This window comes from Dicentrarchus labrax, unplaced genomic scaffold (assembly GCF_905237075.1).
Source record: "Dicentrarchus labrax unplaced genomic scaffold, dlabrax2021, whole genome shotgun sequence".
NCBI lineage: Eukaryota > Metazoa > Chordata > Actinopteri > Moronidae > Dicentrarchus > Dicentrarchus labrax.
Window position 1 is genome coordinate 10,093,935 of NW_026136713.1, and position 23,026 is coordinate 10,116,960.

At 42.3% G+C, this 23,026-nt stretch overlaps 4 protein-coding genes across 7 annotated transcripts in view; all 4 read right to left on the reverse strand.

The window, feature by feature from the left end:
• LOC127374258 (protocadherin beta-16-like) overlaps nt 1-2,982 on the reverse strand; it is a 41,403-nt gene extending 38,421 nt beyond the window's left edge. Inside the window, exon 1 of the mRNA XM_051419406.1 lies at nt 487-2,982. Coding sequence (XP_051275366.1) covers nt 487-2,871 — 2,385 coding nt within the window. The 5' untranslated portion in view covers nt 2,872-2,982. The remainder of the gene's footprint in view (nt 1-486) is intronic.
• LOC127374235 (protocadherin beta-16-like) overlaps nt 1-16,035 on the reverse strand; it is a 30,314-nt gene extending 14,279 nt beyond the window's left edge. Inside the window, exon 1 of the mRNA XM_051419385.1 lies at nt 14,079-16,035. Coding sequence (XP_051275345.1) covers nt 14,079-15,767 — 1,689 coding nt within the window. The 5' untranslated portion in view covers nt 15,768-16,035. The remainder of the gene's footprint in view (nt 1-14,078) is intronic.
• The window catches only part of LOC127374227 (protocadherin gamma-C5), a 145,348-nt gene that overhangs the window by 112,533 nt on the left and 9,789 nt on the right, over nt 1-23,026 (reverse strand). Inside the window, exon 1 of one of the 4 annotated variants that reach the window (XM_051419325.1) lies at nt 20,598-22,955. The exons of 1 other annotated variant lie outside the window; for it this stretch is intronic. In XM_051419325.1, the coding sequence (XP_051275285.1) occupies nt 20,598-22,889 (2,292 nt within the window). In that variant the 5' untranslated portion in view covers nt 22,890-22,955. Of the gene's footprint in view, nt 1-10,812; nt 12,595-17,046; nt 19,455-20,597; nt 22,956-23,026 lie in introns of those variants that run through there. 2 more of the 4 variants (XM_051419330.1, XM_051419326.1) reach the window with 2 other exon arrangements.
• LOC127374262 (protocadherin gamma-A2-like) lies at nt 3,461-6,070 on the reverse strand. Its single transcript, XM_051419411.1, has one exon. It carries the CDS (start codon nt 5,867-5,869, stop codon nt 3,476-3,478), a length of 2,394 nt encoding a protein of 797 aa, XP_051275371.1. The 5' UTR covers nt 5,870-6,070; the 3' UTR covers nt 3,461-3,475.

Consider the following 23,026-nt stretch of genomic DNA (forward strand, 5'->3'; position numbering starts at 1 on the left):
AAGTGTTTAAGAACTTTCTTTAATTCCAACACAAAGTCACACTGCAACACTGAACTGTCCTCAGAGAATTTAACATTCAAAGCACTAGAAGTGAGGAAGCCTGAGGAGCTGTCCGTGGTGCTGAATTGAGAAAAAAAAGTCTGAAAGTATTTTCTGAAATGGAAACACACTATTTTTGTAACATCTGCAACCTTATACAGAAAAAAACGATTACACCCTTTATGTTAGTACTACGAGTCCTGAAGCACAAATCTGGTGACAGGCACGGTTTAAAGAAAACAATTTGTTCATATTCAAGTAAAATACCAGCATGTAAGTAACTTTTTTTCAATAAATGCAAATGAAAGCTTTACAAATTCACTAAACGGAATGTGTAAGTGCAAAAGTAGTCCATCTGAGAAATAAATGGATGAAAAGTTCAGAATATGTGGGATTACTTTTCCTGTAGTATGCCATTAGTTAAATCCTTATTTATGTAAAACTGACCTCTAGAGGAGAATCTGGTTCATCCAGGATGCTCTTTTCACTCTGTATCCGCTGCATCGTCCCTGTAGAACTGGGGTCCATTATCAGCACGTTCTGACTACCAGCTCGGCCGAACTTACAGTCACTCTTTCTGGAGTCAGTCGTCCTGCACACCTCGTAATTGTACACGTGTTGGAGAGTCCCTGTCCCCAAAGTGTCTGAGTAACGTGGAGGATAATATGGAATCACAGGGAGATTGGAGTGATACAGGACGCGAGACTGTCTCCATCTGTAGATTTTCACTGATATAATAACCACTAAACACGTGATGAAGAGGAAGGAAACTACAGCCAAAGCCAACACTAAGTAAAAAGTCAGGTTGTCATTGTACTCCTTGTCGTGTGTAAAGTCAGTGAACTCCGACAGCACTTCAGGGAAGCTGTCCGCCACCGCCACGTTAACAATGACTGTAGCTGAACGAGAGGGCTGCCCGTTGTCCTCCACTATAACAGTCAGTCTTTGTTTCACAGCATCTTTATCAGTGACTTGGCGGATGGTTCTTATTTCTCCATTCTGTAAGCCCACTTCAAACAGCGCCCTGTCTGTGGCTTTCTGCAGTTTATAGGAGAGCCAGGCATTCTGTCCAGAGTCCACATCAACAGCCACCACTTTAGTGACCAGATAGCCCACATCTGCTGAACGAGGCACCATCTCAGCCACCAGAGAGCCACCAGTCTGGACTGGGTACAGAACCTGAGGAGGGTTGTCGTTCTGGTCCTGGATCATTATTTTCACACTCACATTGCTACTGAGTGGAGGGGAGCCTCCATCCTGAGCTTTGACGCGGAACTGGAAATCTTTGATCTGCTCGTAGTCAAAAGAGCGCACTGCATGGATGACTCCACTATCAGCACTAACGGACACATATGAGGAGACTGGTACTCCGTTAACAGAGGAGTCCTCCAGTATGTACGAAATACGGGCATTCTGGTTCCAGTCAGCGTCTCTGGCTTTCACTGTGAATATAGAGAGACCTGGTGTGTTGTTTTCTACAATGTAGGCCTCATATGAGCTCCTCTCAAAAACAGGCGCGTTATCATTTACATCAGAGATCTGTAAGGTGAGAGTGACGCTGCTGGAGAGGGAGGGTACTCCCTCATCAGAGCAGGTCACTGTGATATTATACTCAGAGGCTGTCTCTCGGTCTAAATCACTGTCTGTCACTAAACTATAGAAACCATTGGATGTAGATTTGATCACAAACGGAACGTTTTCACCGAGGATACACTTGACAACCCCGTTATCGTCGGAGTCGGGATCATGTACAGTCATTACAGCTATTACTGTGTGAGAGGGAGAGTTTTCCGGAATTAAACGTGAGGTTGATATAACATCGATGAAGGGCTTGTTGTCATTAATATCAATTATATCTACCACTAACTTACTAGAATTTGAGAGCCCTCCTTGATCCCTAGCTTCGATATCGATTTGATATTGTTTTGACTTTTCATAATCAACATCGCCTATCACATGCACATCGCCACTGTTTTCGTCTATTTCAAAATGATTCAAAATTCCAACCGTGCTACTTGATATTGAATATGTTACTAATCCATTAGAACCATTATCTATATCTAATGCATTAACTGTCATCAATAATGTACCTCTAGGGGAATTTTCCTGCAAACGAGCCCTATAAATGGGCTGTGTAAACACAGGAGAGTTGTCATTTGCGTCTAATACTGTAACGTGGATTTGTACAGTTCCGGACATATTTGGTTCTCCCCCATCATTAGCGGTTAGCAGCAGAGAGATCTGCTCTTGTTTCTCTCGGTCCAACGCTTTCTGCAAAACCATTTCTACCTTTTTACTATCATCAGCTTGTCCGTGTAACTTCAAAATGAAATTATCGGTAGGATGGAGTGAGTAACTTTGGAGGCCATTTATCCCGATATCGGAATCAAATGCCCTTTCAAGAACAAATTTGGCACCTATCATTGCGGACTCGCTAATGTCAAATTTCATTGAATCTTTCTGAAAATTAGGAGCATTGTCATTAACATCGAGAATTTCGACTGTGACCCTGTAAAATTCTATGGGATTTTCCATAATGATCTGCAGATGTAAAGCACAAGGCGTTGTCTGTCCACATAATGCTTCTCTGTCTATTTTTTCTTTGATGAGCAGCACTCCTCGTTCTCTATTCAGCTCGATGTATTCTGCGTTATTTCCAATATGCAGTCGAGCTTTGCCGGATTTTAGTCGTTTTATATCCAAACCTAAATCTTGTGCTATATTACCAACGAAAGAGCCTTTAGCCATTTCCTCCGGAATGGAGTAACTAACCTGTCCGAACACTGAGCCGAGGGAGAGGAGAGAAATAAGCAACAGTACTTGCCGTTTCATTGTTCTGTTTGACACACGGTATTACTGCACCACGAATCTGTTGAAATAGCTTTGGCCTAATTTCCGTCGGATAATGATTCACGTTGGATCCTGTTGTATTCAGAAAAAAAAAAATCGAACCAAAAACATTGATAATAGCGTCCAAATTATCCCCGTTTGCTCGAGAAAGAATGGCGGTTCCGTATTACTCCTCTCTGCAACACGGACTGTGTAAGAGCTGCTTCTGGCTGGCGCACACTAATAAAGGGAGATGGTGAAAGAGGTTCCACAGTGAGTCTCGACTGATAAAGCGACCTACTGGCCGACAGCGGCGCTCTCCGTTCACTACCATGAACTACAAAACTACATAAAACACACCGTAATTGTAAATGGAGAGTATGAGGCACAACAAAAAAAAAGAAATTGCAATTAAATAAGTGTATCTGCAATACTATTCATAAATATAGACAAAGGGTACAGACATTGTGTGGAATATTCATTCTTGGGAAATTAAACAATATTAATAACAAATGAATAAAACACTCAAACAGTCATATTCAGTGTGAAAACGGAACTGTAATTCACTGTGCATCCAATAGAGAAGAAAATAAGAGATTATTGCCACTCATACCTCTAAAGGAGAGTCTGGCTCATCCAGGATGCTCTTTTCACTCTGTATCCGCTGCATCGTCCCTGTAGAACTGGGGTCCATTATCAGCACGTTCTGACTACCAGCTCTGCCGAACTTACAGTCACTCTTTCTGGAGTCAGTCGTCCTGCACACCTCGTAATTGTACACGTGTTGGAGAGTCCCTGTCCCCAAAGTGTCTGAGTAACGTGGAGGATAATATGGAATCACAGGGAGATTGGAGTGATACAGGACGCGAGACTGTCTCCATCTGTAGATTTTCACTGATATAATAACCACTAAACACGTGATGAAGAGGAAGGAAACTACAGCCAAAGCCAACACTAAGTAAAAAGTCAGGTTGTCATTGTACTCCTTGTCGTGTGTAAAGTCAGTGAACTCCGACAGCACTTCAGGGAAGCTGTCCGCCACCGCCACGTTAACAATGACTGTAGCTGAACGAGAGGGCTGCCCGTTGTCCTCCACTATAACAGTCAGTCTTTGTTTCACAGCATCTTTATCAGTGACTTGGCGGATAGTTCTTATTTCTCCATTCTGTAAGCCCACTTCAAACAGCGCCCTGTCTGTGGCTTTCTGCAGTTTATAGGAGAGCCAGGCATTCTGTCCAGAGTCCACATCAACAGCCACCACTTTAGTGACCAGATAGCCCACATCTGCTGAACGAGGCACCATCTCAGCCACCAGAGAGCCACCAGTCTGGACTGGGTACAGAACCTGAGGAGGGTTGTCGTTCTGGTCCTGGATCATTATTTTCACACTCACATTGCTACTGAGTGGAGGGGAGCCTCCATCCTGAGCTTTGACGCGGAACTGGAAATCTTTGATCTGCTCGTAGTCTAAAGAGCGCACTGCATGGATGACTCCACTATCAGCACTAACGGACACATATGAGGAGACTGGCACTCCGTTAACTGAGGAGTCCTCCAGTATGTAAGAAACACGAGCATTCTGGTTCCAGTCAGCGTCTCTGGCTTTCACTGTGAATATAGAGAGACCTGGTGTGTTGTTTTCTACAATGTAGGCCTCATATGAGCTCCTCTCAAAAACAGGTGCGTTATCATTCACATCAGAGATCTGTAAGGTGAGAGTGACGCTGCTGGAGAGGGAGGGTACTCCCTCATCAGAGCAGGTCACTGTGATATTATACTGAGAAGCAATCTCTCTGTCCAATTCACCTTCTGTCACTAAAGTAAAGAAATTATTTGATGTTGACGTGATTGTAAAATGAATATTTTCATTTAAAACGCAGTGGACTCTGCCATTTTCATCTGAATCTGGATCCTGAACGTTCATCATTGTCAGAACCGTGCCTGGTTTAACATCCTCAGATATACTGGATGACGTTGACATAATATTGATAGCTGGTGGGTTATCGTTTGTGTCCAATACCTCGATAATAACTTTACATACGTCTGAGTTACCACCTTCATCTGATGCTTGGACATCTATCTCATAATGCCGAAATTTATCATAATCAAGTTTTCCCATTAAAGTTACCACACCGTTGTCCTTATCAACATGAAACATTTCAAGTGCGCCCTCTGGAACATTAGAGATTGAATATTGTATGCGCCCGTGCGGACCTTCGTCTGCATCAGAGGCACTCACAGTGGTAAGAACAGCTCCTTTTAACGAATTTTCTTTGACATTAGTCTTATACTCTGTCTGAGTACAAACAGGTGCATTATCGTTAGCGTCTAACACAGTTATGACAATTAGCATTGTTCCAGAGAGCTGAGGGTCGCCGCCATCTAAAGCGGTCAAAACCAAAAACAACCGCTGCTGTTTCTCTCGGTCAAGATGCTTCTTTAAAACCATCTCAACATTTCTACTACTGCCAATTCTATAAGGGTTTAAACTGAATATGCCACTTGAACTCAGCGAATAGCCCTGAAGCCCATTTACTCCAACATCGTTGTCAACAGCCTTTTCTAAGACAAATTTAGATCCAATTTGCGACATTTCACTAATTTCAAATTTCATTTCACTGTTTTTAAAACCGGGAGAGTTGTCGTTAATGTCTGTGATCTCGACAGTGATGCTGTAAAACTGCATAGGATTTTCCAATATTATTTGAAAATCAAGAGCACAGGGCGTCGTCTGTCCGCAGAGCGCTTCTCTGTCTATCCGTTCTTTGATTACAAGGACTCCCCTTTCTTTATTCAGCTCGATGTATTCTGGCCCTTCTCTAGTATATATGCGGGCTTTCCCTGTTTTCAGCCGTTTCACATCTAAACCTAAATCTTGAGCTATGTTACCGACTAAAGATCCTTTAGCCATTTCCTCAGGAATGGAGTAGCTGACCTGCCCCAAAACTGAGCCGAGAAACACAAAAGACATAAACAACAGTAGGCCTACTTGCCGTGTCATTGTTCTGTCCGATATTCTGTCGTCCACAAAAGAAGATATTAAATCCCTTATCCAGTAAAAGGTTTGTAGATACAAATGCCAGTAATCAAGAATCCACACTGCCAAGTGAGCGGATAATTTGCCTGGTACCTCCGTCTTCGATCGTCTCCCTCTTCCTAAACGTGCGTTTTAATTATGTTTTTTCTCTTCCTCCGTAACATTTCTAGATGATGGGGGAGGTACAGATGCAATGAGCTCTGAAATCTCAGCCGACTGGTCAACAGCGTCCCTGTGAGTTGGATGCACTGAACTACACATATTCCTATTTTTATGTTGCTGATCACAGTATGTGTTCAAATATGGTATTAATGTATACACGTTAATTACTAGCAAAATTAGAAATAACTTAATCAGTGAAATGTGACACACGCACGCACACACACACACGCCACACACACACACACACACACACACACACACACACACACACACACACACACACACACACACACACACACTGAGCCAGCGATGTGAACACACGGAGGAGACACACTGTAAAAGCAAAGGTACACAGCAATGCAAAAGTTCAATAAAGTACCCCTGAAACACAGGAAAAATAGGCTGTTCGTTTAACACTCCAAATGTAATGAACCGTTTATTCAGGTTTACTGAATGTATTAGTATTAAAATATTTACAACAAAAAGGAAAAGAGAGGGGGGAAAAGTCAGGAAAGAAAGGACAAGGTACCTATCTAATTTTGCCAACCAATGCAGGTTTTGCAGATCGCAAAGACAATAACTACTTGGTTCAAATTATTAAAAGGTAATAGTTTGACAAGTAGATTATATTCAAATATTTTAATTTTTAAAAAGTCACTGGTTTATGTTTGTAAAATTGGAAATGCTCAGATTAGCTAACTTTAATAACTGAAACATCATCATGAGCAAGTATGATATTTGAGAAAGTATAATAGTAAAAAACAACACTGAAAGGCAGATTCATAGAACTTTATAAAAAGAGAAAGCCAACCTCTAGAGGAGAGTCTGGTTCATCCAGGATGCTTTTTTCACTCTGTATCCGCTGCATCGTCCCTGTAGAACTGGGGTCCATTATCAGCACGTTCTGACTACCAGCTCTGCCGAACTTACAGTCACTCTTTCTGGAGTCAGTCGTCCTGCACACCTCGTAATTGTACACGTGTTGGAGAGTCCCTGTCCCCAAAGTGTCTGAGTAACGTGGAGGATAATATGGAATCACAGGGAGATTGGAGTGATACAGGACGCGAGACTGTCTCCATCTGTAGATTTTCACTGATATAATAACCACTAAACACGTGATGAAGAGGAAGGAAACTACAGCCAAAGCCAACACTAAGTAAAAAGTCAGGTTGTCATTGTACTCCTTGTCGTGGGTAAAGTCAGTGAACTCCGACAGCACTTCAGGGAAGCTGTCCGCCACCGCCACGTTAACAATGACTGTAGCTGAACGAGAGGGCTGCCCGTTGTCCTCCACTATAACAGTCAGTCTTTGTTTCACAGCATCTTTATCAGTGACTTGGCGGATAGTTCTTATTTCTCCATTCTGTAAGCCCACTTCAAACAGCGCCCTGTCTGTGGCTTTCTGTAGTTTATAGGAGAGCCAGGCATTCTGTCCAGAGTCCACATCAACAGCCACCACTTTAGTGACCAGATAGCCCACATCTGCTGAACGAGGCACCATCTCAGCCACCAGAGAGCCACCAGTCTGGACTGGGTACAGAACCTGAGGGGGGGTTGTCGTTCTGGTCCTGGATCATTATTTTCACACTCACATTGCTACTGAGTGGAGGGGAGCCTCCATCCTGCGCCTTTACTACCAGCTGGAGTTGTTTAATTTGTTCATAATCAAACGAGCGCACTGCGTGGATAGCTCCAGTTTCACTGTTTATGGAGACGTAAGAAGAGGTTGGACTACCATTGATCTGTGTTTCCTCGAGTAAGTACGATATTCTAGCGTTTTGATTCCAGTCAATGTCCTGGGCTTTGACGGAAAATATGGACATTCCAGGGGAATTATTCTCTGTAACGTAAGAAACGTAGGTCATTTGATCAAATAACGGAGCATTGTCATTCACATCAGAGATTCTCAGACGTAATATTGTTGTGCTTGACAATGGTGGCGATCCCGAATCCGTGGCTCTTACAGTTATGTTATATTCCGGTACAACTTCTCGGTCAAAAGATGAGTCTGTTACTAATGCATAGTAATTAGTTAATGTTGATTTTATTTTAAATGGGAGACTGCTGTCTGTTGTACAGGTAATTTGGCCATTTTGCTCCGAGTCTGCGTCAATCACATTAATTATTGCCACTGTGGTACCGGAGGCAGAATCCTCTGGCACTGGACTGGAGAATGACATCACATTTGTGACAGGTGCGTTATCGTTGACGTCAACAATTTCAATTAGCACCTTACTTGAATCTGTCAGGCCTCCTTGGTCCATAGCTTCAATCATAATTTCATATTTCTTATCTTTTTCAAAATCCACTTGTCCTACAAGCGTTATGGTCCCCGTAATTTCGTCTAAATTAAATATGTCAGCCAGCTGCTCTTTCATGTTTGAAAATCTATATGTGACGAGGCCGTTTGATCCACTGTCTGCATCACTTGCATTCACTGTCGTGATATAGGTGCCTTTTAATGCATCCTCCGAGACAGTAGCTCGGTAGAGAGTCTGGTTAAAAATGGGAGGATTATCATTAGCATCGAGAACAGTAATATCTATATTTACTGTACCAGATCTATGCGGAGTTCCACCATCAACAGCAATGAGCTTCAGTGATATCCGAGGCTCGCTTTCTCTGTCTAGTGGTTTTTGTAAGATCATCTCGGCATATTTTCGACCATCTGGACTCGAATGCTGCTTTAAACCAAATATTTCATCGGTAGTTAGTATGTATTTCTGGAGACCATTAGTACCTACATCGGCGTCTTCGGCACTGGGTAACAAAAAGCGTGATCCCAGTGTGGCAGATTCGCTAATTTCGAATTTAATTTCATCCTTTCTAAACGTCGGAGAATTGTCATTTATGTCAGTTATTTCCACTGTTACTCGGTGTAATTCCATCGGATTTTCTAAAATCACCTCAAAGCTGAAGCTGCACGGTGTTACGTCTCCACACAGCTGCTCCCGGTCTATTCTCTCGTTCACGACTAAAATGCCTTTGTCTGTTTTCAGCTCGGTGTACTGGATGCTTTGTCTTGTCACGATTCGGGCACGGCCAGAACGAAGCCTTTGCACATCCAAACCAAGATCTTGAGCAACGTTTCCAATGAGAGACCCCCTTTTCAGCTCCTCCGGAATTGTATACCTGATCTGGCCACACACGATGTGACTGAGACACCAAAGGAACAGCAGAAACTGCCATGTTGATCTGCGATACAAACGCCATTTTACACAAAAAGGAGGAGATTTTTCAAACGCCATTGTACAAATAAGAGAATATAATATCAGCAGCCTACTGTATACTATCCATCGAAAACAGCTGCATCAAGTAATCCTTTGATTTTAAAGTCCTCGCTCCGAATGAAATCGTGGCCGTCCTCCTGCGTCTGAATCACAGTTTGCCTTCTCTCTCGATTAAACAGGAAAATGAGGGCTGTGCCTCCACTGAATCAACTCTGAACACTTGTTTCACTAACCAACAGCGTCCCTTACTGTCCAAATCATGAATATCATGAACACAGGCATAAAATAAAACTCAATTTACCAAGCACTTTTCTGTAGAAGAGCCAGAAATGCACATCAAAACACTGTAATCCATTCTTTTAAAGAGAAAAACGAAAACAATACATTTGTTTTAGTTTTTTGAATAGTTTGTGTTATATCTTTTTTGACCAAAATGGTCACAAAACTATCATTAATAAAAACGGAGGCTTCAGTCTCCCTGAATCAGCATTAACTTACATTGGACAACAGGATATAACGCTTTGAATATGTGAAAATGTATCTATAACAGCTTTAGTAAACGATGACATTAAGTACTCACAAAATATTTTGCATTAATAGGCTCCTAATTAAGCAGCAGTCCACAAAGGTAATGTAACCCACAGTCAGTCGAGCTGTCCATGAGCTGTGGTTCTGAAAATGCCTCATGGGTTGCTACACGTGAGCAAGAAACCACTGTTTGGTAAGACGTCTGAAAAGCACAAACCTGATAATAGGTGAATATGAATATTACAAAGGCCTCACCTCTAGAGGAGAGTCTGGTTCATCCAGGATGCTCTTTTCACTCTGTATCCGCTGCATCGTCCCTGTAGAACTGGGGTCCATTATCAGCACGTTCTGACTACCAGCTCTGCCGAACTTACAGTCACTCTTTCTGGAGTCAGTCGTCCTGCACACCTCGTAATTGTACACGTGTTGGAGAGTCCCTGTCCCCAAAGTGTCTGAGTAACGTGGAGGATAATATGGAATCACAGGGAGATTGGAGTGATACAGGACGCGAGACTGTCTCCATCTGTAGATTTTCACTGATATAATGACCACTAAACACGTGATGAAGAGGAAGGAAACTACAGCCAAAGCCAACACTAAGTAAAAAGTCAGGTTGTCATTGTACTCCTTGTCTTGTGTAAAGTCAGTGAACTCCGACAGCACTTCAGGGAAGCTGTCCGCCACCGCCACGTTAACAATGACTGTAGCTGAACGAGAGGGCTGCCCGTTGTCCTCCACTATAACAGTCAGTCTTTGTTTCACAGCATCTTTATCAGTGACTTGGCGGATAGTTCTTATTTCTCCATTCTGTAAGCCCACTTCAAACAGCGCCCTGTCTGTGGCTTTCTGCAGTTTATAGGAGAGCCAGGCATTCTGTCCAGAGTCCACATCAACAGCCACCACTTTAGTGACCAGATAGCCCACATCTGCTGAACGAGGCACCATCTCAGCCACCAGAGAGCCACTAGTCTGGACTGGGTACAGAACCTGAGGAGGGTTGTCGTTCTGATCTTGAACATTTAATTTAACTGTAGTATTGCTGCTTAAAGGCGGCGAACCGCCATCTTGCCCTTTGACAAAAATATTTAGAGTTTTAATTTGCTCATAGTCAAATGAGCGAACTGCATGTATAACTCCACTTTCTGCGTTAACAGATATGTAGGTGGATATCGGGTTACCGTTTAACTGAGTATCAATAAGCAGGTAAGACACTCGTGCATTCTGCCCCGAGTCAGCGTCGTGTGCTTTCACTGAAAACACAGATAATCCTGGGGAGTTATTCTCCACGATATTAGCTTCATAATAACTCTGTTCAAATACGGGGGCATTATCATTAACATCAGATACTCGAAGTGGTATTGTCTTGTTAGTGGATAGTGGTGGGCTGCCTTCATCAGTAGCCGTGAATGTGATATTGTAATCAGGAGTACGCTCCCTGTCAAGGACACCGTTTGTCACCAGAGTATAATAATTCTTCAGAGATGAGTGGATTGCAAACGGGATATTGCCGTTAACTGAGCAGTCAACTTTACCATTTTTTCCTGAGTCTAGATCTTTTACATTTATGATAGCTACTGTAGTTCCACTCGGAGAATTCTCAGCGATGGCACTAGAAAACGAGGTTAGTGTAATTACAGGTGCATTATCATTAACATCCGTCACCTCAATTATTACTTTTGTTGATGTGCTCTGTCCACCTTGATCTTTTGCCTGCACGCCAATCTCATATATCTTATTCTCTTCGTAATCAATCATACCGTTTACAGTTAAATCGCCGCTGTTTTCATCCAGATGAAATAGTTCAGCAACGTTACTAGACATCCGATTAAAGTGGTACGTAACACGGCCATTCAGCCCTTCATCTGCATCAGTCGCGCTCAGGCTCACCACTAAGGTTCCTTTTGGAACATTTTCTTTAACAGACGCCTTGAAATTTGACTGCGTAAAAACCGGAGCATTGTCATTTGTGTCTCGCACAGTTACATGAATTTTTAGTGTTCCTGATCTCTTTGGTTCACCGCCGTCCACAGCAGTGAGCATGAGAATCAGCTTTTCTTCTTTCTCGCGGTCTAAGGCATTAGAAAGATACAATTGTGCATATTTATTACCATTTGGGCTGGACAGGACCTTAATGTTAAAATGTGTCGTTGGGTGTAACGTATAACCGTGTAAAGCGTTGATGCCAACATCGGGATCGGTGGCACTCTCTTGTAATATTTCGGTTCCTGGAAGAGCAGATTCTACTATTTCTACATGCACCTCTTTCTCATGAAACACAGGCGCATTATCATTAACATCCAACACTTCCACTACAACGCTATGTAGTTGCATTGGATTCGTCATAATCATTTCAAAATTCAAGCTACAGGGCGATGTCTGTCCGCAGAGCTGCTCCCTATCTATTCTGTCTCCCACCACAAGAATCCCTTTGTCTGCATCCAGCCTGATGTACTCGCTGCTATCTCCGCTAACAATTCGTGCACCGCCTGATATGAGTCTTTTAGCGTCTATACCTAAGTCTTCAGCTACATTTCCTACAAAGGAGCCCTTTCTCATCTCCTCTGGGACAGAGTAGCGGATCTGACTGACTGCCGCGTCAATGAGAAAAACAAAGATGAAGGCCCGTACTTGCCATGTAATCGTGGGTTCACTGCTGATAAAAGGCATATTCCCGAAGCAATCCACCCAACTCCACATAAACGTATTTGCAAAAAGCCGAGCTATTATCCCGTATTGTCCTCCTGTTGATGTATTTATAATCCACAGAGTGAAAACAAATGCATAAGTCAAAAAAATCACAAGTGAAAAGGAAGACTGAATGTCCTGCTGTCCGCGTATACACTAACTGAAATAGAGGGAGAGTAAGTGCATTTCAAAGGCTTCACGTCTGCTTTAAAGACCAACAGCGGCCCTTAGAGTACGATAGGAAAATAACAAGTGAATAAGGAAAAGAGAAAAACAAAAGCCTCTTTAAATGGCAATTGAGAGTGTGAAGCTAACTATTTGTCTTGGAGATACGTTTAAAATAAGGTGTGCATGTTCTATTAAAACAAAAAATAAGACATAAAAGATGCAGCTTATAAGGTGATTAAATGAAAGGAAGAGATAAAGAGTAACAGCAAAATGCAGTTCTATGAGATATACAACTGCAAAAACTCTGTTTATCGTTCTATAAGTCTTGTTTTCTCCCTCCATGAAAATACACTTGGGTGGAAGGTGAAAGACCACAGATATTTTCTAATTACAACAGACATCAAACACCCCATACAGTACGAAAACATTATAGTTTGGCAATATAACAGCATCAGAGTAGGCCGTTTGAATGGTGTGTATGTTTCTTACTGACTCTTTCACCTCAGTTGAATGATTCAGCTCAGAAAGGAGCTGTCCACCACTAGTGGTGCTGAAGTTGCCTTTTGCGAAGGCAGTGAGACATACCTGAAAAATCAAGTCATATATCTAATAATACCCTCTAAGTAATGCATTGTACATTTATTGAGTATAATGGCCGAAAAACAAACCTCTAGAGGAGAATCTGGTTCATCCAGGATACTCTTTTCACTCTGCATCCGCTGCATTGTCCCGGTAGAACTGGGGTCCATTATCAGCACGTTCTGACTACCAGCTCTGCCGAACTTACAGTCACTCTTTCTGGAGTCAGTCGTCCTGCACACCTCGTAATTGTACACGTGTTGGAGAGTCCCTGTCCCCAAAGTGTCTGAGTAACGTGGAGGATAATATGGAATCACAGGGAGATTGGAGTGATACAGGACGCGAGACTGTCTCCATCTGTAGATTTTCACTGATATAATAACCACTAAACACGTGATGAAGAGGAAGGAAACTACAGCCAAAGCCAACACTAAGTAAAAAGTCAGGTTGTCATTGTACTCCTTGTCGTGTGTAAAGTCAGTGAACTCCGACAGCACTTCAGGGAAGCTGTCCGCCACCGCCACGTTAACAATGACTGTAGCTGAACGAGAGGGCTGCCCGTTGTCCTCCACTATAACAGTCAGTCTTTGTTTCACAGCATCTTTATCAGTGACTTGGCGGATAGTTCTTATTTCTCCATTCTGTAAGCCCACTTCAAACAGCGCCCTGTCTGTGGCTTTCTGCAGTTTATAGGAGAGCCAGGCATTCTGTCCAGAGTCCACATCAACAGCCACCACTTTAGTGACCAGATAGCCCACATCTGCTGAACGAGGCACCATCTCAGCCACCAGAGAGCCACCAGTTTGGACCGGGTACAGAACCTGAGGAGGGTTGTCGTTCTGGTCCTGGACTATTATTCTGACTGTAGCCACCGAGCTCAGAGGAGGGGATCCAGCATCACGAGCAGTTACGTTAAATTCAAACCACTTGATTTGCTCATAATCAAACGACCTCACTGCATGAATGACGCCATTGTCTGAATTTATTGACACCAAAGAAGACACGGCTACCCCATTAATCTGTTTCTCCTCCAGAAAGTAAGAAACTCGCGCGTTTTGGTCCCAGTCGGCATCACTAGCACTGAGACTAAACACAGAAAATCCAGGAGAATTGTTCTCCGGTACAGTCTTACTATATTCTGATTGATCAAATTTGGGTGGGCTGTCATTCACGTCAGACACTTTTACATTGATGTTTTTACTGCTGGTCAGAGGCGGAGAGCCTTGGTCAGAGACGGTTAAGGTGATGTTATACTCAGGAATACTTTCTCTGTCTAAGTAGTCTTCGGTTACTACAGTATAGTATCCTGTTAATGAAGACTCAACTTTGAAAGGTACGTCAGAGTTAATGGAGCATTTGACGACACCGTTACCGTCAGAGTCTTCGTCATCAACATTAACAACAGCTATAGTTGTACCTGGAGGAGAATCCTCGGATATCGAGTTAGAAAATGACATGAGCTGTATTGTAGGGATGTTGTCATTCTCGTCAATTATTTGAACGATGACTTTGCACGTATCTGTATAACCCCCATGGTCACTAGCTTTGACGTTTAATGGATACGTTTTAGATTTTTCAAAATCTAATTTACCTGCAACTTTAATCTCTCCAGTTTTAACATTTACTTCAAAAAGCTGTTTTGCCTCTTTGGCAACATGAGCTATGGAATAAGTTATTTCACCATTAACTCCTTTATCAGCGTCATTTGCACTAACAGTGGTCACAACTGTTCCTTCAGCGGAATTTTCCCTGACATCTGCTTTATAAACAGGCTGGCTGCACATTGGAGCATTATCGTTAGCATCTAGCACAGTGATATGAATACGCACCGTCGCTGATCTATGTGGCTCTCCTCCATCTGAAGCAATCAGCACGAGTGTGTGAGTCTCCTCTTTCTCTCGGTCCAACGGGTTTTGTAAAACCATTTCGATATATTTTCCTCCATCAGGCTGACTCTGTACTTCCAATTTGAAATGATCTGAGGGTTTAAGTGTGTATTTTTGAATATCATTAATACCAACATCAGGGTCGTCTGCACTCTCAAGTGAGAATCGAGTCCCCAATGTAACACTTTCAACGATTTTCAAACTGATTTCATCCTTTGGGAACGACGGACTGTTATCGTTTATGTCTATTACCTCCACTGTTATACGATAAAGCTGGATTGGATTTTCTAAAATGACCTCGAAGCTGAAGCTACAGGGCGTCGTCTTTCCACACAGATCTTCTCGGTCGATTTGCTCTTTAATAACTAGACTGCCTTTGTCTCGGTTTAAATCAACATACTGACGACTTCCTTTTGTAATAATACGAGCTTTACCTGATACGAGCCTCGCCACATCCAAACCTAAATCTCTAGCGATGTTTCCAACAAAAGACCCTTCTGCCTGCTCCTCTGGTACGGAATACCGAGCCTGTCCGGTCACTGAGCTCAGCTTGAGAAGACAAAGAATGGCAAACAGCGCTTGCCATCGGCCTCTGAGAGCGGTTATCCACATACAAGCCATCATAAATCCAGAGATACAGACGCAGTAATCCCTTTCAATGCAAAACTGGTATTTTAAAATCCATAAACTGAGAAGGCAAAAGTATCGTTCAGCAGAGAAATTCCGCGAGAAAAGCTACACCAGACCGTCTTCTCTCCAAGCAGTAAAACACTGGAATGAATTAAAGGGGTGGACCGCTGCACTGCTGATTTGGACAGCTAGTCAGTGATGTATCAACAGCGGCGCTCAGAGCCCATCCACGGTAATGTATGTGGTGTGCACATTATTAGGAACAGTCTAAATGTTGTTTTCAAAGGTTATGGACAGTTTTTATGATTATTATTGTATAAAACTGCATTAAAATGTGACCATAAAGCAGTACAACTGAAGGCTAGTCCTCTGTTCATACAGTGATGAAACACAGTTTCACAAAAGCATCTGAAAGTTTCAGGTTATAGTAAAATCACGTTATTATCCATTAAAACATCATCCCGTTATGTTCACAACTGATGCTGTAGGCTGAAATATTTATTACTGATCTACAGAATGAATAAACAAATATGACCGTTGAACAAACACATCATACCACAATAAATATTCTGAACTATTAGATGAGAAAGGAAAAAGAGGAAGGATGAATTTTCTTTTCTTTCCTTTTGAGTTGCCATACAATTTTTATTTCGCCCTGGAAAACGCACAGTTTGTTTTCTAATTGAAAACATTGTGGTTTCTTGAAAAATATCTTAGAATAGTGATATAATCAAAAATGGAAAAAAGTCTTTGTGAAAAAAAATCTGGCAAAATTGTTGATGCCACATCCAATGATAAAGTTGTTGAAATCTAAATGTTCAGCATAATAATGGATATGTCTGCCAAAAACAACACACAGACTGTGGTTTGAGTAGCTCTATTAAATTCTCTTATTGTGTCGTTCTTTACATAGTGCCATTTCCTGTCTTTAAATATAAAGTATAGCTTCCACTTCACTACAACAGGTAAAGAAAGTTATTTCAATAGGAATCCGTCGACAATTCCAGCACCATGGACAGCGACAGTGAGACTCTACTGACAGCAGTGCGCATGCACCAAAGACTTTGACACAACATAATACAAGAGCGAGTGATTTTAAGAACAAAACATGAAATAAATCACTCACCAAAGTTGACATTTGAGAAAAGTTTCCAGACAGTTGCTGGTCCACCTGCGAAGTGTCAGTCTCAGCTCCATCCACACTCACTAAACTTTGACTCATCGGTTGCATACATTTCATGTCACTCTTTCTGGAGTCAGTTGTCCTGCACACCTCGTAATTGTACACGTGTTGGAGAGTCCCTGTCCCCAAAGTGTCTGAGTAACGTGGAGGATAATATGGAATCACAGGGAGATTGGAGTGATACAGGACGCGAGACTGTCTCCATCTGTAGATTTTCACTGATATAATAACCACTAAACACGTGATGAAGAGGAAGGAAACTACAGCCAAAGCCAACACTAAGTAAAAAGTCAGGTTGTCATTGTACTCCTTGTCGTGTGTAAAGTCAGTGAACTCCGACAGCACTTCAGGGAAGCTGTCCGCCACCGCCACGTTAACAATGACTGTAGCTGAACGAGAGGGCTGCCCGTTGTCCTCCACTATAACAGTCAGTCTTTGTTTCACAGCATCTTTATCAGTGACTTGGCGGATAGTTCTTATTTCTCCATTCTGTAAGCCCACTTCAAACAGCGCCCTGTCTGTGGCTTTCTGCAGTTTATAGGAGAGCCAGGCATTCTGTCCAGAGTCCACATCAACAGCCACCACTTTAGTGACCAGATAGCCCACATCTGCTGAACGAGGCACCATCTCAGCCACCAGAGAGCCACCAGTCTGGACCGGGTACAGAACCTGAGGAGGGTTGTCGTTCTGGTCCTGGACTATTATTCTGACTGTAGCCACCGAGCTCAGAGGAGGGGATCCAGCATCACGAGCAGTTACGTTAAATTCAAACCACTTGATTTGCTCATAATCAAACGACCTCACTGCATGAATGACGCCATTGTCTGAATTTATTGACACCAAAGAAGACACGGCTACCCCATTAATCTGTTTCTCCTCCAGAAAGTAAGAAACTCGCGCGTTTTGGCCCCAGTCGGCATCACTAGCACTGAGACTAAACACAGAAAATCCAGGAGAATTGTTCTCCGGTACAGTCTTACTATATTCTGATTGATCAAATTTGGGTGGGCTGTCATTCACGTCAGACACTTTTACATTGATGTTTTTACTGCTGGTCAGAGGCGGAGAGCCTTGGTCAGAGACGGTTAAGGTGATGTTATACTCAGGAATACTTTCTCTGTCTAAGTAGTCTTCGGTTACAACAGTATAGTATCCTGTTAATGAAGACTCAACTTTGAATGGTACGTCAGAGTTAATGGAGCATTTGACGACACCGTTACCGTCAGAGTCTTCGTCATCAACATTAACAACAGCTATAGTTGTACCTGGAGGAGAATCCTCGGATATCGAGTTAGAAAATGACATGAGCTGTATTGTAGGGATGTTGTCATTCTCGTCAATTATTTGAATGATGACTTTACACGTATCTGTATATCCCCCGTGGTCACTGGCTTGAACGTTTAACTGATACGTTTTAGATTTTTCAAAATCTAATTTACCTGCAACTTTAATCTCTCCAGTTTCAACATTTACTTCAAAAAGCTGTTTTGCCTCTTTGGCGATATAAGGGATGGAATAAGTTACCTCACCATTAACTCCTTTATCAGCGTCATTTGCACTAACAGTGGTCACAACTGTTCCTTCAGGAGAATTTTCCTTGACATCTGCTTTATAAACAGGGTGGCTGCACACTGGCACGTTATCGTTAGCATCTAGCACAGTGATATGAATACGCACCGTCCCTGATCTATGTGGCTCTCCTCCATCTGAAGCAATCAGCACGAGTGTGTGAGTCTCCTCTTTCTCTCGGTCTAACGGGTTTTGTAAAACCATTTCGATGAATTTTCCTCCATCAGGCTGACTCTGTACTTCCAATTTGAAATGATCTGACGGTTTAAGTGTGTATTTTTGAATATCATTAACACCAACATCAGGATCGTCTGCACTCACTAGAGTGAATCGAGTCCCCGATGCAGCACTTTCAGCGATTTTCAAATTGATTTCATCCTTTGGGAACGACGGACTGTTATCGTTTATGTCTATTACCTCCACTGTTACACGATAAAGCAGGATTGGATTTTCTAGTATGACTTCGAAGCTGAAGCTACAGGGCGTCGTCTTTCCACACAGTTCCTCTCGGTCGATTCGCTCTTTAATAACTAGACTGCCTTTGTCTCGGTTTAAATCAACATACTGACGACTTCCTTTTGTAATAATACGAGCTTTACCTGATACGAGCCTCGCCACATCCAAACCTAAATCTCTAGCGATGTTTCCAACAAAAGACCCTTCTGCCTGCTCCTCCGGTACGGAATACCGAGCCTGTCCGGTCACTGAGCTCAGCTTGAGAAGACAAAGAATGGCAAACAGCGCTTGCCATCGGCCTCTGAGAGCGGTTATCCACATACAAGCCATCATAAATCCAGAGATACAGACGCAGGAATCCCTTTCAATGCAAAACTGGTATTTTAAAATCCATAAATTGAGAAGGCAAAAGTATCGTTCAGCAGAGAAATTCCGCGAGAAAAGCTACACCAGACCGTCTTCTCTCCAAGCAGTAAAACACTGGAATGAATTAAAGGGGTGGACCGCTGCACTGCTGATTTGGACAGCTAGTCAGTGATGTATCAACAGCGGCGCTCAGAGTCCATCCACGGTAATGTAGCTATGTGGTGTGCACATTATTAGGAACAGTCTAAATGTTGTTTTCAAAGGTTATGGATAGTTTTTATGATTATTATTGTATAAAACTGCATTAAAACGTTACAATCAAGCAGTATAACTGAAGGACATTCCTCTGTTCATACAGTGATGAAACACAGTTTCACAAAAGCATCTGAAAGTTTCAGGTTATAGTAAAATCACGTTGTTATCCATTAAAACATAATCCCGTTATGTTCACAACTGATGCTGCATAATGAAACATTTATTTCTGATCTATCGAATGCATAAACAACTAGGACGGTTCAACAAACACATCATACTACAATAAATATTCTGAACTATTAGATAAGAAAGGAAAAAAGAGAAAGGATGAATTTTCTTTTCTTTTCTTTTGAGTTGCCATACAATTTTTTATTTCACCCTGGAAAACGCACAGTTTGTTTTCTAATTGAAAACATTGTGGTTTCTTGAAAAATATCTGAAAATAGTGATACAATCAAAAAGGGAAAAAGTATTTGTAAAAAAAAAAATCTGGCAAAACTGTTGATGCCACTTCCAATGATTAAGTTGTTAAGATCTAAATGATCAGCATAATAATGGATGTGTCTGCCAAAAACAACACACAGACTGTGGTTTGAGTGACTATTAAATTCTCTTATTGTGTTGTTCTTTACATACTGCCATTTCTTGTCTTTAAATATAAAGTATAGCTTCCAATTAACTACAACAGGTAAAGAAAGTTATTTCAATAGGAATCCGTCAACAATTCCAGCACCATGGACAGCGACACTGAGACTCTACTGACAGCAGTGCGCATGCACCAAATACTTTCACCCAAAGGAATACGAGAAGGAGAAAATTGAGAACAAAAGATTAAATATATCACTCACCAAAGTTGACATTTGAGAAAAGTTTCCAGACAGTTGCTGGTCCACCTGCGAAGTATCAGTCTCAGCTCCATCCACACTCACTAAACTTTGACTCATCGGTTGCATACATTTCATGTCACTCTTTCTGGAGTCAGTCGTCCTGCACACCTCGTAATTGTACACGTGTTGGAGAGTCCCTGTCCCCAAAGTGTCTGAGTAACGTGGAGGATAATATGGAATCACAGGGAGATTGGAGTGATACAGGACGCGAGACTGTCTCCATCTGTAGATTTTCACTGATATAATAACCACTAAACACGTGATGAAGAGGAAGGAAACTACAGCCAAAGCCAACACTAAGTAAAAAGTCAGGCTGTCATTGTACTCCTTGTCGTGTGTAAATTCAGTGAACTCCGACAGCACTTCAGGGAAGCTGTCCGCCACCGCCACGTTAACAATGACTGTAGCTGAACGAGAGGGCTGCCCGTTGTCCTCCACTATAACAGTCAGTCTTTGTTTCACAGCATCTTTATCAGTGACTTGGCGGATAGTTCTTATTTCTCCATTCTGTAAGCCCACTTCAAACAGCGCCCTGTCTGTGGCTTTCTGCAGTTTATAGGAGAGCCAGGCATTCTGTCCAGAGTCCACATCAACAGCCACCACTTTAGTGACCAGATAGCCCACATCTGCTGAACGAGGCACCATCTCAGCCACCAGAGAGCCACCAGTCTGGACTGGGTACAGAACCTGAGGAGGGTTGTCGTTCTGGTCCTGGATCATTATTTTCACACTTACATTGCTACTGAGTGGAGGGGAGCCTCCATCCTGAGCTTTGACTACTAGCTGCAGGTGTTTAATTTGCTCATAATCAAATGAACGCACCGCGTGTAAGACGCCAGTTTCAGAGTTTATGGACACATAGTTAGACACCGGATTACCGCTGATCTGTGTGTCCTCCAGAAAATAGGAGATTCTCGCGTTTTGATTCCAATCAGAGTCTCGCGCGCTCACAGTCGTTATGGAGTTTCCAGGGGAATTGTTCTCTGTGACGTAAGCAGAATACGAGTTTCTGTCGAACAATGGAACGTTATCGTTTACGTCAGAGATTCGAAGTTGCAATGTGACGGAGCTAGAAAGAGGAGGGGACCCTGAGTCTGTGGCTGTTATTATAATATCGTATTCAGAAGTTGTCTCTCTATCGAAATGCTGATCCGCCACCAAATTATAGTAGTTTGTTAATGATGACTGGATTTTAAATGGAAGCGTTTTATCTATGGCACATTGTATCTGTCCATTTTTCTCCGAATCAGCGTCTTTTACATTGATAACAGCAATTGTTGTGCCGAGGGGGGAATCTTCTGCTACAATGTCAGAAAATGACATGATATTAATGACTGGGGCATTGTCATTTACGTCACTAACATCAATTATAACTTTACTGGTTCCAGTCAAACCTCCTCGATCCTTCCCCTCTAACCTAAGTTCATATTTTTTCTCTTTTTCAAAGTCTATAAGTCCAGCAACTGATATGACACCTGTGTTTTCATCGATACTAAAAATACCAACCGTAGTGCCTTTTACTTTCGAAAAACTGAATATTATTTCTCCGTTACTGCCAATGTCTGCATCACTAGCGTTAACTGTTGTAATATAAGTCCCCTGTGGCGCATTTTCCACCACAGCAGCCCTATAAACCGACTGATTGAATACAGGGGCATTATCGTTTACATCTAAAACAGATACATTTATGTCCACTGTACCAGATCTCTGTGGGTTTCCTCCGTCGACAGCTATTAATTTTAGAAGGAGACTGGGGTGTTCCTCCCTGTCTAATGGCTTCTGGAGCACCAATTCAGCGTATTTACTGCCGTCTGGATTAGTGTGTTGTTTCAGAATGAAATAATTATTCGGAGACAGAATGTAATTTTGTAATGCGTTTAGTCCAACATCAGGATCAACTGCGCTTTCAACAGGAAATTTTGCGCTGATTGTAGCAGATTCGCTCATTTCAAACTGGATGTCTTTATTTGGAAAGAAGGGGGTATTATCGTTTATATCTAAAATTTCCACAGTGACACGATGAAGTTCGATTGGATTTTCTAAAATGATTTCGAAGCTGAGGCTGCACGGTGTCACATCTCCACAAAGCTGCTCCCTGTCTATTCTCTCATTCACTACTAGAATCCCTTTGTCTGTCTTCAGCTCGGTGTACTGGATGTTTTCTCCACTCACGATCCGGGCACGGCCAGAACGGAGCCTTTTCAGATCCAGACCGAGGTCTTGTGCTACATTGCCAATGAGGGAGCCTTTTTTCATCTCCTCTGGAATAGAATAACGAATCTGTCCAGCCACTCGATCAGCCATAAAAGTGAGCACAATGAGAAATCCAACTTGACATCGTAATATGAAAGAACATCGCCATCTTACACGTCTCGGGTAGAGCTGGCCTCGGGCTGCCATATCAGAAACAATAGATATTGATGCCTGAAGCTTCCTCACTTGAAGAAAATAAACGTGAGGTTGTAGTCCACGATAAATATATTGTACTACGTTTAGATAAAAACGTGATCGTGGTATATTCCACAGAACGATGTGTA